The sequence below is a fragment of the Pectinophora gossypiella genome, chromosome 12, assembly GCF_024362695.1.
Source record: "Pectinophora gossypiella chromosome 12, ilPecGoss1.1, whole genome shotgun sequence".
Classification (NCBI taxonomy): domain Eukaryota; kingdom Metazoa; phylum Arthropoda; class Insecta; order Lepidoptera; family Gelechiidae; genus Pectinophora; species Pectinophora gossypiella.
The window spans coordinates 7,319,115-7,336,537 of record NC_065415.1 but is presented as its reverse complement, the minus strand read 5'-3'; the positions used below and the strand labels follow the sequence as shown (position 1 = coordinate 7,336,537).

The 17,423-nt window shown below is 36.3% G+C and overlaps 1 protein-coding gene across 1 annotated transcript; it reads right to left on the bottom strand.

Annotated features, from left to right (window-relative positions):
• Positions 1 to 362: 362 nt before the first annotated feature.
• On the bottom strand, positions 363 to 17,421 carry LOC126371104 (circadian clock-controlled protein daywake-like). Its single transcript, XM_050016313.1, has 5 exons — positions 17,243 to 17,421; positions 7,625 to 7,847; positions 3,774 to 3,904; positions 1,872 to 2,027; positions 363 to 580 (listed from the first exon to the last, which is right to left on the bottom strand). Exons 1-5 carry the CDS (start codon positions 17,319 to 17,321, stop codon positions 414 to 416), a joined length of 756 nt encoding a protein of 251 aa, XP_049872270.1. The 5' UTR covers positions 17,322 to 17,421; the 3' UTR covers positions 363 to 413.
• Positions 17,422 to 17,423: the final 2 nt, after the last annotated feature.

Below are 17,423 nucleotides of genomic sequence, written 5' to 3'. Positions count from 1 at the left end.
TACTTTGTTTAGTGACAAACACTATACTATCCCGGTGGGGGTATATCACAAAAATTACTTTGTGAACCCTAGTTTGGTTAGGACATTACAGGCTGATCACCTGATTGTCCGAAAGTAAGATGATCCGTGCTTCGTAAGGCACGTTAAGCCGTTGGTCCTGGTTACTTGTTACTAATGTACGTATGTAGTCGTTACATGAACCATGTCAGGGGTTTTTGGCGGCTCAATAATAATAATGAGGTTGGTTATCCACCACACAACCCACACGATAGAAGAAGAAGAAGTGACAGACACTAGTGACACTTTCTGTTTGTAGGAAACTTTTACCCTAATCCGGAGAAGAGAGAAAAAAAGAAACACAATAAAACTAAATAACAATTTATTGTAACATAACCTAGGTTGTTCATGTAGGTTCAGAATTTAGGTATAGGGATGTTAACCAGTTCCTCATAAGGCACCGCTAGGAAGAATTTCTCGATTGTTTTTATAGCTAAATCTACAGCATAATCTACGATGGGCTTCCCAAACTCCTCGGCCACTGTTCTCCAATTTTCATTCAGGAAAGCTAATACTGTGTCACCTGAAAAGAAAAATAAATTTTACTGCATTATAGACGTCACATTTTTTAAGTGATAAATAGATTTCACTTTAGTCCTGTGGTTTACCGGTTTGTTTTTCAAAATGAGAGCGGAGGTTCGAACCTCGGTACCATACTTGCACCAATGAGTTATTAATTTATCTTAAGTACCTACAGTTTTCACTAACACAGTTGGCTCGACCATTATACAGACGTGATTTATTGTAGATTTTCCTCAAATGACATTAACTACTTGGCCGGAAAAATGGGCAGCGCTGAGGGCTCTTACCCGGTACAAAATTTAAGACAACAGGCCTGAGGGTGCCCAGATGGGTACGAACCGAAACGCACGACATCTAACGTTGGCTTTATCAGAAAGCTCGGAGACATTAAGTTAGTTTAGACTTGGTACTTAGTTCATATTGCGATGGATGTACCTCTTACTACCCTAATTGGGTCTAATCGTGAGTTTATTATGATATAAATCAATTTGAAAAAAAATATAGACTCAGAAAAAATAACTTTACTTACTCTAAATTTTGTATCTCGTACTTTTGAAGGCCAATATCAAAAATGTACTTTGCCATAATTTTAATAGCCACAACATTCAAATTATGCAATCAAATATCTATCTATTAAAGTATGATAAAATATCGAAATAACTCGAAAATAATGTTTAAATATGTAATCAGAATTATCGTTGGCCGCGACTCGATTAAGTAATCGTTCAAATTATATTCACAGTCTGTGGGAATTCGATAATTAGGTATAACCTACCTATACTAAAATTTTATGCGTGCATACGTTCGTTTAGTAATAATATTACCTATACTTATATACAAATTAATAGCATTTGACACAAACAAAAATATTCGCCGTGAATATTTTTGTCTACAAAATACAATTTCATCTCGTCTTACTAGGCGGAGTTGTGAATATTTTTATAAAGTAAAGGAAGCATTAACCATGGCGATGATGTCGTCTTTGACACCATCGTCGATGGTATGTAGGAAAGGAACTGCTCATAATGCACAAGTCGTCAAAAAACATCTTGCAGAGCGTGTCTAAAGCTTAATGTATTCTTTGATTGATGGTAACTAGGTCGCTTACAAATAAATCTGTCGCGTGAAGGCAGCCTATAGGCGTTTACAGACTAACGACGATGCCCTGTAAGCGTACTATGATCTTTATTAGTGATACGTAGATCTATAGTCTCTGACAGGTATAATATTAAGCATAGAGGAAAAGATTCTCTAAATGTTTCGAAACTTTTTATATATAAGTAAATACTTACTGAGCTGTTTGTTCTCTTTGAATAGATTCTTCAAGTCGAAAGACACTCTGTCACCGTAGTCAAACGTGTACTTGTAATTTCTAAGCGCGAAGTGGTTCACTCCATCGTTATCCTTGATGTATTTTGTGTTGATATCCACTTTCATTCTGAGGTTAGCTGAAAATAAAAAAAATAGATTAAATCTTGCTTCAATACTGCATTGGAAGCAATTGGGAGCGAATAAAATCATACAACTAGTGAATTCTCAAAGTATAAACGTTCTTGTTGTAAAAGTAACCTCTGTCTTTAATAGTAAGGATACTGGCTGCATTTTCTTTTCAAATTGTTTTTTCTTGTACTCCGATTATATCTGCCTAAAGGCTAGGTTATAAGGCTCTGAATCAGAATCACTTTTTCAATGTAATTATCATGGATAAACTTGTTGAAGGTCACTATAACATTTTTGTATTTACGTCATTTCGCAAGGTGTTATGGCAAATGACATTAAGAAGAAATGACAAGAAACTGCAACAGCAACACATCTTTTAAAAACCAATGAGGGTATACTATACATTACAAGTTATTTAATAACTAGAGGAACACATTCAATACCAGACATTTTTATCATTTAGGTAGTCATTAATCTTAAAATAAGTATTTTTACATAAAGTAAGCTTCACATGAACTTTAAATTTATTTTCTGACTTTAAAATATTATCTGGTATTTTATTGTAAAAACGTATACATAACCCCAAAAAAGATGAATTTAATTTACTTATTAATCTAGAATTTTGAATAGCAATTTTATTTTTATTTCTTGTATTGTATGTATGCCTTTTCACATAGTTTCTATAGGCTAGCTCTTTTTACATAGTTTTTACGCCTTTTTTACTGCCGGGAATTTTTCGACTTTGGGAACACACATGACTGCATAGACCATGTTCAGGTGCTTACCTTCCTGGGTCAAACTCAACAAAGATATGTGTTCTAATAACATAACATAAATAGCCTATTATACCTCACGCTGCTAGGCACAGGCGTCTCCTCAATCAGCCGGAAGGGTTATGAAGCATACTTCACCACGCTGCTCCACCTCAGGTTGGTGGAGTTCTTTAGCCTTTGGGCCCAAGCCCAACGACTTAATGTGCCTTCCAAAGCGTATTATCTAATACGTTTGACCAATATGAATGGCCGATACTACAATATTAGGGATTATTACAAAATTTCTCGCTACTTGAACTCTCCCGGTTTCGCCTCTGTGTACAGTGGCCTTTAAATAAATTATGACGGCTTTAATCGGAATCAGACTAGTCTAATCTACATACACTTGAGGACATCCGTATCTTAAGCAATCAATTATGCATTTTAATCAGCATATTTATGTCTTTTTTGATTCGTTAATATAATCTATAAATTATACCGCTATTTTGACCTTTAATTTTTTCCATATACATCTATTCTAAATTTAATTGCAAATATTAATGATTTCTAGAATTCACTCAGAGACTCTATAACTAGAGTTACGGAACATAACCCCCCCTCCGGTTGATTGAGGGGAGGCCTGTGCCCAGCAGTGGGACGTATATAGGCAGTTTATGTTTATGTTATGTTACGGAACATAGCAACATCTATATTCAATCGGATATTAAGAAGCTGACTTCGAATACCTTATCGTAGTAAGCAGACATCGAGATCAACACTTTTTTTAGATGTTTTGCTTCAATTTCCCCTTTTTAATCTCTAAGTTATCCCTTTTTCCGTTTAACACGTGGAAACTAGGTTTGCAGGTAAATCTTCTTCTTTGCGAGTCGATGGCGATCGAAACTAAATTTTTGCTGACCAATAATTGGCTACGCTTACGGCATTGTCAGTGGCTTCGTAAAGGTCGCAGGTAAATGATAACAAAAAGGAAGCAATTCTTACTGAGTTTGACTTTGGCGTCGCCCTCTCCGTTAATGGGGAAGAGCAGGACTTGTCCAACAGCGTCATACTGCCCCCTGATGGTCAGGTTGCAATGGAACTCCAGTACGAAGTGGCGTTTCTCCAATTCAGAACTGAAACAGATGACAATCGTGAGTCACGAAGATACCGGTCATTCACCTCATAGCATTCGTATTTTAATTACAATTACACCTACTTAAATCGTATGCTTTATTTTACAATAGGCGCTAGTGTATATAGTGGTTTAAGGACTATTTATTTAAGAACATATTTACGTAGTCGTTACATGAACCATATCAAGTACACATGGTTAGTATACGGTTTTTTTTTAATTTTTATTTTAACACTTTGTGCCTTCCCACTTTTAATGACTTCTCATACCATGCGGTTGGCTGGAAAAGATCTCTATTAGAGATAACTCCATTTGTAAGTACCTATTTTTTTTTGTCACTAATTTAATTATTATGTACAATGAAGAGTTTAATACTAATCAAGAGGCTCTGACGGCTCAACAACTCCGAATAACCCTGTTGCTAAGGTAAATGAGGTCATAATCCACTATAGACCTAGTTAAAGATTTAAAAGGGAGACCTCTTTATATATTAGGTACATAACTTGAAGCCCGCCGAAGAATGTTAGAAATGTAGTTTTAGGATTTGAAGGTAAAGTAACGTTTACGTAAAGCAAGTATAGTTTTTCTTGCAATTAGAAAAATCATCACTAATTAAGTAATTAGCCATTATATATATGGTAGTCCAGTTGATAGAACGCTTGCCTCTCACTTTGAGGTCGCAGGTTCGAATTCAGCACAAGCCTAAACCAATAATTGTCGATTTTTTTTCCAATTCATGTTTGGATCATAAATGATATTATCACGTGCATAACATCGTGAGGAAACCCACATTCCCGAGAAATGTATTTCGGAGGTATTTGACCTAACATGTATTGGACTGGTTTTCCCTTCGCGGGTTGGAAGGTCAGACAGGCAGTCGCTTCTGTAAAAAACCGAACCTGTCAAATCTTCAGGTTAGGTAAACGGACCCTGTGAAAAACAGGACAACGGAACAGAAGAAACTGGAAAATATTTAAGCAAGAACCTAGAATTGCAAATTGCAAAGAAACACGGATTAAGGACATTTCCTGGAAGAGAATAATTCTTGTTACTAACATAACAATTATGTATGTTGATCATGTGAAACAGGTATGATGGGAGGTCAGAACTAATTACCGTCTTATTGCTAATCGATTTGGACATCGCATCACGATATGGAAAATATTGTCTTCGTGACAAATGGCAGTATAATTTTAGACAGTAATTTAATAGTCGTTGGGACGGATATCTTCAATGGCAGCGTCTATTATCTAACAAACACGTGATGAAAATTCATAGTTCGTTAACGCGTTTTGGCTGAAACGGAAACGCTAGCAATTTTGATTTGCATTTATGTCGGTTCTTCGAGTTTGTACTTTATGTGATTCAAATTAAGTAACTACTCATTGCTACATTTACATATAAACCACATAACTGTCAAAAGACTGAGATAATGTATGTATAATAAGAATTAATAATAAGAATTATACATACACGTATAAATATATAATAGTTTATTTATTTATTGCAAAGCCACAGGTTATTATAAAGGGTGTTACATAATTAATAAAGTACAAGTTTAATCTTATCGTGTGGGTTATGAGGTGGATTACCAACCTCATCAAACCTGGTGTCAGGATTATTGAGCCGCCAAAGACCCCTGACATGGCTCATTAACGACTACATAGTAGTAGCCGGGACCAACACCTTAACGTGCCTTCCGAAGCACGAATCATCTTTCTGTCGGACAATCAACAAAGTGATTTTTGTTTTATGTGGGATTCGAACCCGGGGCCTCCGGATAGTGAGACTAACGCTCGACCACTGGACCACAGAGGCCGTAATGTAATGTAATTATTTCATGTAGGTAGTTCTTTTTAATTATTTATTATGTTAGAATGTACTAACCCGCTACTATTATATTAGTACAAAATTTTCCTACACCCAAAGGTTGCCTGGAAGAAATTGCTGCATGAGCAAGAAGACCGCCTGTTATGCTTTTGTATATGTTGTCCTTATCGCTGTATTTTGTGTCCATTGTGCTCTATCTACCTTTTACCGGTTTTTTTCTCAAATAGTTTGTATAACATGATAATGCCCAGAGAAGCTTAGGGCCATAATGTAAGTATCACTAGAATACCAGAGTGACATCGTCACAGTCGCGTGACTTATTGCTTCTTATTGGTTGCGCTGCCAAGGTGTTCTAGTGAGATACGACCCTAAGACCTTCAACCCATTGTCCGATCCTGCCTACTATTTACTTAAGTAAGTGTGTATTCGTAACATGAATCATATTAGGAGCCTCAGGCGGCTCAATAGTAACGTTGACACCAAGGCTGATGAAGTCTGTCATTGATCTCATAGCCCAGAGTAGGGAATAAGGTAGTGCATATTAAAAAGAGACAAAAATAACTCTGAGTACAGAAATAACTAACTTAACTGTTTGTGAGTACATAAACATAAAAACATAAACAGCCTATATACGTCACACTGCTGGGCTCATACCTCCCTTCAATCAACCGGAGGGGGTATGGAGCAAACTCCACCACGCTGCTTCACTGCGGATTGGTGGTGGTGTTTGAAAAAGAAAATATAATCGTAAAAATTTGACTAACTCGGACGGGACTTGAACCCTCAGCTCTGGTCAAGCCGGGACAAGCGTGTTAACCATTACACCACCGGGTCCTTCTCCTGTCCATGTGAAATTCTATTGTATCGTCATTAAGCCCATGCCGGCGCTATCTATCTAGAATACTGAGTACTAATTATTATTATTAGCCTATGTGATCCCACTGCCGGGCAAAGGCCTCCCCATGACTTTTCAAGTATCCCGGTTCTGTGCGAGCATCCAGTCTTTTCGATAACCGTCGAGATCATCACGCCATCATTTCCAGGGTCTACCACGTCTACGGTGTCCGTCCTGAGTACTAATATTACTTTCGACCTAATTTTCTCTTCTTGAGTTTCCCTAAGCACGAGTAAAAACAAAAATCATATAAATAAATTACAGTTATTGACTTATAAATAAATGTAGATATAAATATAGTACTACAAACATTGGTGAGTCTATATACTTTTCTTGTCAATCTACATAATCATATGCATATATACGCTCGAGCAAGTTTTCATACATAATTATGGTCTTGCTTCAAGCGGATATTTCCTATATTATGAGGAAGTGTTCTAACATGTTCCATATTATAAATTAATAATTAATTACCGTAACCAACTTGCATGAACCAAGGTTTCAAATTTTGACTAATTTATTTACATTTACATAACAAAAGATTTTCATGACTAGTTTTCCCATTATAATAAAAAGCAGTCAAGTAGGTATTTATGTACAAATTGGACGTTAAATTACCATAACTAGTAACCTATTCTAAAACCATTTTAAAAACGTTTTCTAAATTCGTTCATGGAAAGTCCTTTATACCCATTCTGAGATCTCGATCTATCTGTGCCGATTTTCATCCAATTCGGTCCATTGCTTTAGGCGTTGTTTTCATTTTTTTATTTTTTTTTATTAGGAGAGCTCTCTGCTCTATTTAAAAAACAGTTAACACCTGCGTTTATAATAATTTCAAATTAAAAAAAAAATATATTTTTTTTAGTTCGCGTAAGAGATGTGTTAGCATCGTAGTAAGTGGAATTCCGTAGTTTTTATCTACCCCAACGGGAAATAGGCGTGATCTTGTGTATGTATGTGTATGTATGATAAATACTATGGATATACACTTACATAACATCATCGACAATGCATTTCTTGAATCCGGACACTTTTCCCTGGTAAAAGGTGACTTTGAGTCCATTCAGTGGGATTGCGAGCTTCTCAATAGTGAAGGGGTCCAGAGTTGGTACTCCAAGCTCTGGGCTCCCTTTGACGAATTCTGGTACAGCCCTCTGGGTTGACGAGATCAGGCATGGCTTCCAGTTGGACGCGTTGCAAGGGATGATGTAGTCAGCTATACAAAAAAAAAAAACAAAAAAACTAATTGATTAGATGGAAAACTAAAACCATCAGCAACAATAATTCGTGTAGTTTTCAAAAGAGGGAGGGAGGGATTTTCTTTTATTTTTTATCCTATTTGCTGGATTGCAGTTCGAATAATTCTATTCAGTTGGCGCTGAGTTTTTTGATTTTACGTATGTTTTTAAGTATGTATTATTTATTGTAAACTAATGTAATTGTATTTAGTATTCTATTTAAGACACCAAAATATTAAATAATTAGTACAAAATTTTGTAACGTACATGTCACATTATTATGTTTTGAAATAAACAAATAATGAAGAAATAAAATAGAATCTTATCAGAATGTCCCGAGAGAATGAAAATAAGAAGAGATGTACAGGCTGATCACCTGATTGTCCAAAAAGTAAGATGATCCGTGCTTCGGAAGGCACGTTAAGCCGTTGGTCCCGGTTATTACTTACTGATGTAAGTTAGTAGTCGTTACACGAGTCATGTCAGGGGCCTATGGCGGCTGAGTAATAACCCTGACACCAGGGTTGATGTGGTTGGTAATCTACCTCACAATCCACACGATAGAAGAAGAAGAAGAGATGTCTTTGTCTCATTTATTTATTTCCTAAATTACATAACAGTTTTTTTTTCTATCATTGGCATCTTGTCAATGGCCCAGTAACGTAGTTGATAAGCGCCATCTAACGAGGTCTTAAGAACTTTTTTTTAAATTCTAAAAAAGAAAACCTCCCATTGTTACAGGTATTCCTTGAGGCGTCCGTAGGGCTTATCTGGACATAAGCAAATCATGTTTTCGGTAGTTTATGTCAATATATTTTTCTATTCTATGGCATTACTGACAATTAATAATTTTGAACGGGCCGCACGTCTCATTTCATAAGCTAGCTCGAAATACTTAGGTTAGGTTTTAGTGGGTGGAGGGTAGTTGTTGTAAATGCTGGTAAACAAAATTAGGGAATGAGCGCGACGCCAACAAACTACGGTTGTAGTTTGGCGATGGTATTAAAGTGTATATGTAAGTATGTAATTTTGTTTATAAATAAATTAAAAAAAAAACATATTTCACGTAGAATTCTACTGCATGTGATGTATTTTCCACATGACGAAGAAAAAATAAGGAATGTTGTGAAAATAAATCCATTTTACGTGTATGTTATTTTTTTTTTTTGACGTGACTTATTGTAGATTTGCCGCAGATGGCATGAACTACTTACCTGAAGAATCTACTGTTTATTTTGATAATATTTTGCTGAATTCGATATTTTTGTAACTGGGAATCATCTCAACACGAATTACTAGAGCTAAGCTGCACTTGAACAGCGTGGTGGTATATGCTCCATACCCCTTCTGATTGATTCAAGGGAGGCCTGTGCCCAGCAGTGGGACGTATATATGTGTTTTTAAGTATGTATTATTTATTGTAAACTTATGTAATGTTATTTAGTATTTTATTTAAGACATCAAAATATTGAATAATTAGTACAAAATTTTGTAACGTTATAGTACTTATGAAGGTTGTTGTAATCCTAAATAAATACATTTTATGATCATTATAGTAGTTTTATGGTCCATAACTCTACAATACGAGTTTAGCTCGCATCGCTTTGTTTGTAGTATGTATCTTTCCTTTTGAAGTCAAAGGAAACGATCTACTATACATATTAGGTTATCTAAGGAGCTTTAATTAACTTAGTAACTTTTTTACTCCTTATTTGAAGTTGTAATATATCGGCATTATATTACAGACATTTCGTATTCTCGAGAGTCATCAAGGATCGTAAGTTCCGTGCTTCGGAAGGCACGTTAACACTTTGGTCCCGGTTACTACTTGCTGGCGTAAGTACGTAGTCTTTACATGACTCATGTCAGGGGCCTTTGGCTCAATAATAACCCTGACGCTAGGGTTGATGAGATTAGTAATTCACCTCACAATCCACGCGACGGAAGAAGATTGAGGATCGTATACTCGGAATGTACAGTGCTTATATTTTCTTTATGTCTTTATGCCAATAATCGAATTTCCAAATGCAAATGAACGCTAGTTTCTATGTCCATCAATTACTTAATTATTATGTTTATCGTGTATTTGAATTTAGAACTAAGTATTAAGTACATTGAAATATAGTAATAAAGTAGGAGATAAGTTAAAGTTAGGTAAGGAAAACATAGAACAGTTAACGAGTGACATACATAGGAGATGGAATAACATAAGAGATATAATTAAATCTAGTGCAGAGGAATGCTTACAGAGAGAGAAAATAGTTCCCAGAAAAAAGTGGTTAAATGAAGAAATAATAGATATAATGTTGGAAAGGAGAAAGTACAGAAATAAAATCGATGATAAAAGTACTAAAGAATATAAAAGGCTAACGAATACAATAACTTTAAAGTGTAGAGAATACAGAGAGAAAGACTTAGAGAATGATTGTGATAATATAGACAAATATATGAAGAAGGGAAAAATTGATAAAGCATATAGCATCATTAAAAGGCTAGATAGAGGACATAAAACTAAGAGTACCGCCATATTAAATGAAGCCGGACAGATAGAAATAGAAAACAAAACCATAGTCGAACGCTGGAAGAGGTATATGGAAAAACTATATGAAGGGGCAGGACTGCAAGAGGAAGATATTGAGAAAGAAAGTGAAGTAGAGCAAGATAAGTTAGGACCAACGATATTAAGAAAGGAATTTGACGAAGCTATAAAAAGTATACAGAACGGAAAAGCAGCAGGAGTAGATGGTATCTATATTGAGCTCATAAAATACGTCGTATGCCCACCAATACTTGACGAATTGTTCGAAATTACACAACTTATGTATAAAGAAGGGAAGGTGCCAAAAGACTTTAAAGTGAGCAAAACGGTAACATTACCTAAAAAACAGAACACTCTCAAATGTGAGGAGCACAGAACACTGAGTCTTATTTCTCAGGCCGCCAAGATACTTTTGAAGATAATACAGAATAGACTAAGACCTAAAGCAGAAGAAGTGGTAGGAGACGACCAATATGGGTTCAGACAACAAAAAGGTACAAGAGAGGGTATACTAGCGTTGCGGATGATAATTGATAGAAGAATGGATTTAGGGTTAGACACACATATAGCATTCATAGATTTAGAGAAAGCGTTCGACAAGGTGGACTGGAAATTGATGATGAAAGCACTTATGGACATTGGAGTGGATTACAGAGACCGGAAAATAATAATGGAATTATATAGAGAACAAGAAGCAGTGATTGAGATTGGAGAAGAAAAGGGAATAGCAAGAATACGTCAAGGAGTTAGACAGGGTTGTCCCCTTTCACCGTTGATATTCAACATATTCATAGAGTGCGCCATTAAAGAAATCAAGGAAAGTTCGGAAGGGGGGGTTAAAATCAATGGGGAAAACATCAAATTTGTAAGATTCGCAGATGACATTGCTGCATTCGCAGAAAATGAAATAGCATTAGAAAATCTGATAACAACCATGGACATTGTAATCAAAAAATTTCAGTTAAAGATAAACGCGAGCAAAACTAAAATAATGACAACATCCAAACATCCAGCAAACTATAGACCTGTTAAACTGAATGACAACATATTAGAAAGAGTTGATAGTTTCAAATATCTTGGAAGTATAATAAATAGTGACTCTAGATGCACACAAGACATAATAGCCAGAATTGCAATAGCCAAACAAGCATTTAACAGGAAAAAATACATTTTGAAAACCAAAAACATATCATTAAAAATAAGGAAACGGTTTATTAAATCATATATTTGGAGCATTGCACTCTATGGAAGTGAAACGTGGACTATGACACAGAGAGACAGAGAGAGATTGGAAGCGTTTGAGATGTGGTGTTGGCGAAGGATGGAGGGTATAAGCTGGACTGAAATGGTGTCAAATGAAAAAGTGCTGGAAAGAGTTGAAGAAAAGAGAACCATATTGAAGACTATAGAGAACCGGAGAGGAAATATGATTGGCCACCTGATACGACACGATTCATTTATAACAAACATTATAGAAGGAAAAATTGAAGGGAAGAGAGGAAGGGGTAGACCTAGGATAACATTTATGAAACAAATAAAAGAGAAGGTGCAGGTCGTGTCGTATCGGGAGGTGAAGGTTTTGGCGGGAAGAAGAGAGGAATGGCGGTTACTCCACCGACAAGAGCGCAGCTCTTAAATAGAGAGAGACATTGAAATAGATACAAAATGTTACCTAGATATGTTGTATGTGTGTGTGTTGTGTTGTGTTGTGACTTATTTTCATTATTCAAAAAAGGGCAGTTCGCGCTATTTATAATCTGCGTTGTCGGGACTCTTTAAGGGAGCTGTTTAAAGAAATAAATATACTGACGGTCGCAAGTCAATATATTTATGAAAACATTATGTATGTGCGTAAAAATGTATCTCTCCTTCCGAGAAACTGTGAAAGGCATACTTACAATACAAGGAATAAAAATAAAATTGTTGTTCAAAATTCTAGATTAAGTAAATTAAATTCATCTTTTTTGGGGTTATGTATACGTTTTTACAATAAAATACCAGATAATATTTTAAATTTGTCAGAGAACAAATTTAAAGCTCACGTGAAGCTTACTTTATGTAAAAAAGCCTATTATAAGATTAATGATTACCTAAATGATAAAAATGTCTGGTATTGAATGTGTTCCTCTAGTTATTAAATAACTTGTAATGTACCCTCATTGATTTAAAAGATGTGTTGCTGTTGCAGTTTCTTGTCATTTCTTCTCCTCAGCCATAACACCTTGCGAAATGACGTAAATTCAAAAATACCTTCAACAAGTTTATCCATGATAATTACGTTGAATAAATGATTCTGATTCTGATTCTGTGTGTTGCGTTTTGTGTGTTGTGTTATGTTGTTGTGTGCCTTTATGAGTTTCCCAAAGCACGGGGAAGTGCTATAAAAATAATAATCATGTTGTGTTTTGAAGAATAATGTTGACCTTAATGTAAGGCTGTGTGTCCGGTAGGACGTGTTGCATCACTGCACATCCTTCTTCGTGTATATTTAATTTGGTGTAGAATGTGTGAGCCACATACATGCCGCTGTGGTAAGCCGGTTGGCTCTGATGGGCGGCACGGCCTCGCTTGCCTAAAGTGCGCGGGAAGACACCCCCGGCATCATGCGCTGAATGATGTCATCCGCCGTGCACTGGCGTCGATCGACGTGCCGTGCAAGTTGGAACCGCCGGGTCTAAGCCGTACAGACGGTAAGAGGCCTGATGGGCTCACGCTCATACCCTGGGAGAGGGGGCGCGCTTTATTGTGGGACGCCACCTGTGCTTGCACGTTTGCAGCAACGCACCTGCCCCGTACTACTCGAACCGCAGGGGCAGCTGCCGAGTGGGCTGCTAGCCAAAAGCTGGCGAAATACGGGGACTTAACGCGGACCCACGATTTTGTCCCTTTTGCCGTCGAGACTTCGGGTGTGTGGTGCTCGGCGGCCAAGGATTTTATTCGTGTTTTGGGGAGGCGCTTGAGGGACCGCGGTAGTGACCCCCGCGCCAGCTCGTTCCTGGTTCAACAGGTTTCCTTGGCAATAGTGCGCGGTAACGCGGCCAGTATAATGGGCACCTTTGAACCGGGTACGAGAGGGGGCGGTATTTTAGACTGACTCACTAGTCATAGTTTGTGTTATAATTTTAAATGTTTTAATTATTCGTAATTTTAAGCGACAAATTGTATAAATATTTACGTTGAATAAATGATTCTGTATTTATTTTGAATACCTAATTAATTGCTTTAATAAACCGTGTCACTGATTCGGTATTTAATGTTTAATTGCTTAAATCACGGCCTCCGTGGTCCAGTGGTTGAGCATTGGGCTCGTGATCAGGAGGTCCCGGGTTTAAATCCCGGTGGGGACATATCACAAAAATGACTTTGTGATCCCTAGTTTGGTTAGGACTTAACAGGCTGATCACCTGACTGTCCAAAAAATAAGATGATCCGTGCTTCGGAAGGCACGTTAAGCCGTTGTTCCCGGTTACTACTTACTGTAGTAAGTAGTCGTTACATGAGCCATGTCAGGGGCCTTTGGCGGCTCAATAATAACCCTGATAACAGGACTGATGAGGTTGGGAATTCACCTCACAACAATAGAAGAGGATTGCTTAAATGTTCGTGGTCTTTTTTTTTTATTTAAGTTTATTTTATTTTTACGACCACGCATTAATCATTTGTTACTTATTGCACAGCGTTTTATTACCTAACCAGAATAGTTTACAAAAAAAGACATGCGGTGAATTTAAAAAAAAAAAGTATTTTTTTACTTCCCTTTTGACCGATTCATGTTTTTAGGTTCACCTCCTGAGACGGCTAGTGAAGAATAAGTGAATTTACCATACATCTCTGCCTGCACTTTTGGGGATACACGCATGATGGTATGTTGTGTGTTACTAAACAGGCATTCCAAGGATGACTGCAGATGATTTACCAGTTTTATTCGGTACTTACAGCAATTTGTAGTCTTGTTTGATTTTACTTAGATCACAAAATAAACATCAACTCAATGCAAAATACTCTAATATTACTAAAACAAGCTTGTCTGTAGTTGACAAAGTCAAGGTTAAAAATATTTACGCCAATAATTCCCTAAACATCATTATAGGTTTGAGCCAAAAGTCGTTATTAAAAAAATTGCGACCACTTTTGTTATACTTAATTATTTTTGATGAACTTGGTGCCAATTCAATCAATCAATCAATAATACTTTATTGCACAACAACATATACAAAGGACATAAACATACGAATAAAACATAAGCACAATAGGCGGCCTTATTGCTAAACAGCAATTTTTGCCAGGCAACCTTAGGGTGAAAGAAAAAAAATCTAACAAACCAAACGTTATTTAAATTTTGTCTGACAGCTCTAAAACTAGTTCCATCTTCCACTTACAACGAGTACAAGACAGAGATCAAGCTAGTTTTAGAAATGACAAACTAAATTAAAACCAAGTCCCCAGCAACAGTACGTTTAATGGCTATATTATTATTATGTTATTATATTCTGTGTTATGCATAATTATGCTCCCCTCCCCCCAGTATAATTATACTTCGAGCAACGACGGGCGAGCAGTCACACGCATTTCACTGGAGGCCCATATTGCTCTATGTACCTAATTATGATGTGATAAAAAGCATTTTCCAATTTTTCATTCAGCGGGCCTAGCACTGTAAGCACACGACTCTTTCTCACCACGACAGAAATCATCTGCCTCTCTCTGTGTAGTACTGTGAGAGAGTGACGGGTGACGTAGGTCGAGGCGAGAAAGAGTCGCACGCTTACGGTGCTTACCCCGGTAGTTTATGATTTCTTTAAAGAATACGTATCTGTCTTTTACCTTAAGTCTTATAATTGGTCTTGAGTCTTGACTTAGAATTGGAAACAACCTGATATATTGTGAAGCCAAATGATCTTGAACTTCGCAGTAGTAATTTGATTACTTAATTCAATTTTGCACAACATAATATCGAGATTCCTGTAGATTGCCGCCGATTAATTATTCACGACCGTGTCTTTGACCTGGATGCTTAAAATAGTTTAGCGTTAATGAAATTTATGTGAACGCTTCTTTACGTTCATTAGTTCGCTATTTCTCCTTAGGAAATTGAGTTATACATAGGTATTACTTATTGTTCACGACATAAAATTTATAATCTATGCCTACTACATACTTTATGTACATTCATTCCATTCGTCCCTTTCAAAATAAAAGTCGCGAAGGGACTGCAAGAAATTTGCTTTTCTTTATTTAATTTCACTATAAAACTAAACGTCTCCCGGTTCACTTATAAAAAAAATAATCGCGTCCATTATAACAACAAAAAAGAAGATAAATAAAAAAAAATAGAGAAGTTCAAGTAGTAGATGCGTATTATAATCATGAACTCCTTCACCTGCTTATCTTAGCATGTTGTAACAGAAAGAATGTACACTCTACTTTTCTTCTTCTTCAGGTGCCTCTCCAACTAGTGGAGGTTGGCCATCAGCTCGGAAAATTTATCCTTATCTCCCGCGAGGCGGAACAGTTCGACCGCACTCGTGATCCCGGTCCATTTCCTGATATTATGCAACCAGGCCTTCTTCCTCCGACCCACTTTTCTTTTTCCTGCGTCTTTGCCCATCATTATGAGTTGCAGCAGCTCGTACCTTTCGTCACACTCTACTGATGATCCGTTATATGAACAATGTATATACCACCTGTTCTCATTTACGATCCATCACAGGGTTTACCAAACTACAGAGCGCGACCCACTGGTAGCGACGTTGAAACTTGAATTCAAAGTCATAAAAGTCGAAGTGGTTTAGAGCCCAAACCGGGATTTGAACCCGGGACACTACGATGTCGCGTCTTTTACGGGGGCTGAATGAATGATACTTAGTAACATACTTTTTTACCACATCATTAATACTACAACATTGATTTTAAACTCCGCTAAACGTATATGCATAGTATGAATTTGTGATTGGCATTTCGTAAATCGATTGCTAATTATGATACGAAATCCTAAACTGAATATAATAAAACGTATCGTATGATAAACCTAACAAAATGTGGGCGTTTTAGGGGAAATCAAGTCATATTTATATTTAGGTACTTGCCAAGGCAGCATTTAAACTTAGCAAATTAAAATCTTGTAACAAGAAAAATCCAACGTCTAAAATACCGGAAACCATAAGTACATGAATGTAATCTCTGCAAAATCATACATGATTACAATTTAGGCGTGCGTGTTACTAAATAAGTGCCTATTTATCTACGGCAGTAAAACTAAGTATTAAATGATAGTAGGTAGGTACATAAGTAACATAAGAATTAAAGAGAAAATGTTATCGGAAAAGTTTGACTTGGACGGAATTCGTACCCATAGCTTTTACCTTGCTCTTTAGTTTAAGGACTGTTGTATAAAAAAAGTACGGGTGCTATATAATAAATCTATACATAAATATATTTTTTTCACATTTATTATTAAAGTTAGGATTGCGTTTGACCACAATCTGATCCGATGTGAAGGTGTGGATTAAGGTGTTACACACCGACCCAGTATGTAAATGCCTATTCACTTTTAATTTTGAAGAAGAGTACTTTAGATATAAATGTTTATGTGAACATAAACAGATAGTTGTCACCATATAAATAAAACTGCTTTTAGGCACTATTATGTCTTCAATTGAATGGACTTTCTATGTCATTCTACAAAGTCATGTCTAATTTTTTAGACACGATGATGATAATGACAGATCAGTAGCAGAGATAATCCCACCTTTTGTTATTCGCTTTTCTTCTTTATTTTTGTGTGTATTAATAAATTATATAAAAACGAAATATTAATTTAAAAAATAAACTTACGCGCCAATTTCGCTTCGCCGCAACATAAATACAAAACAAAACACAACGCAACACTATACGATGTCACAATCGATCTCATGATTAATCGATTTATTATTTAGTTTTTTTTAAAAGCAGCGTTAGGTAATTGAAAGAGACTCCACTCCTACAGTGGCCGGCTTGAGAATAACTGCTTATATCG

What these genes read in the sequence shown, in the direction of transcription:
- LOC126371104 (XM_050016313.1), bottom strand. Translation starts at nt 17,321, where the DNA reads ATGAGATCGATTGTGACATCGTATAGTGTTGCGTTGTGTTTTGTTTTG. An exon ending in CGGCGAAGCGAAATTGGCGC is followed by an intron (nt 7,848 to 17,242) that starts GTAAGTTTATTT and finishes TTTTTTGTATAG; the next exon opens with CTGACTACATCATCCCTTGC. An exon ending in TGCATTGTCGATGATGTTAT is followed by an intron (nt 3,905 to 7,624) that starts GTAAGTGTATAT and finishes CATCTGTTTCAG; the next exon opens with TTCTGAATTGGAGAAACGCC.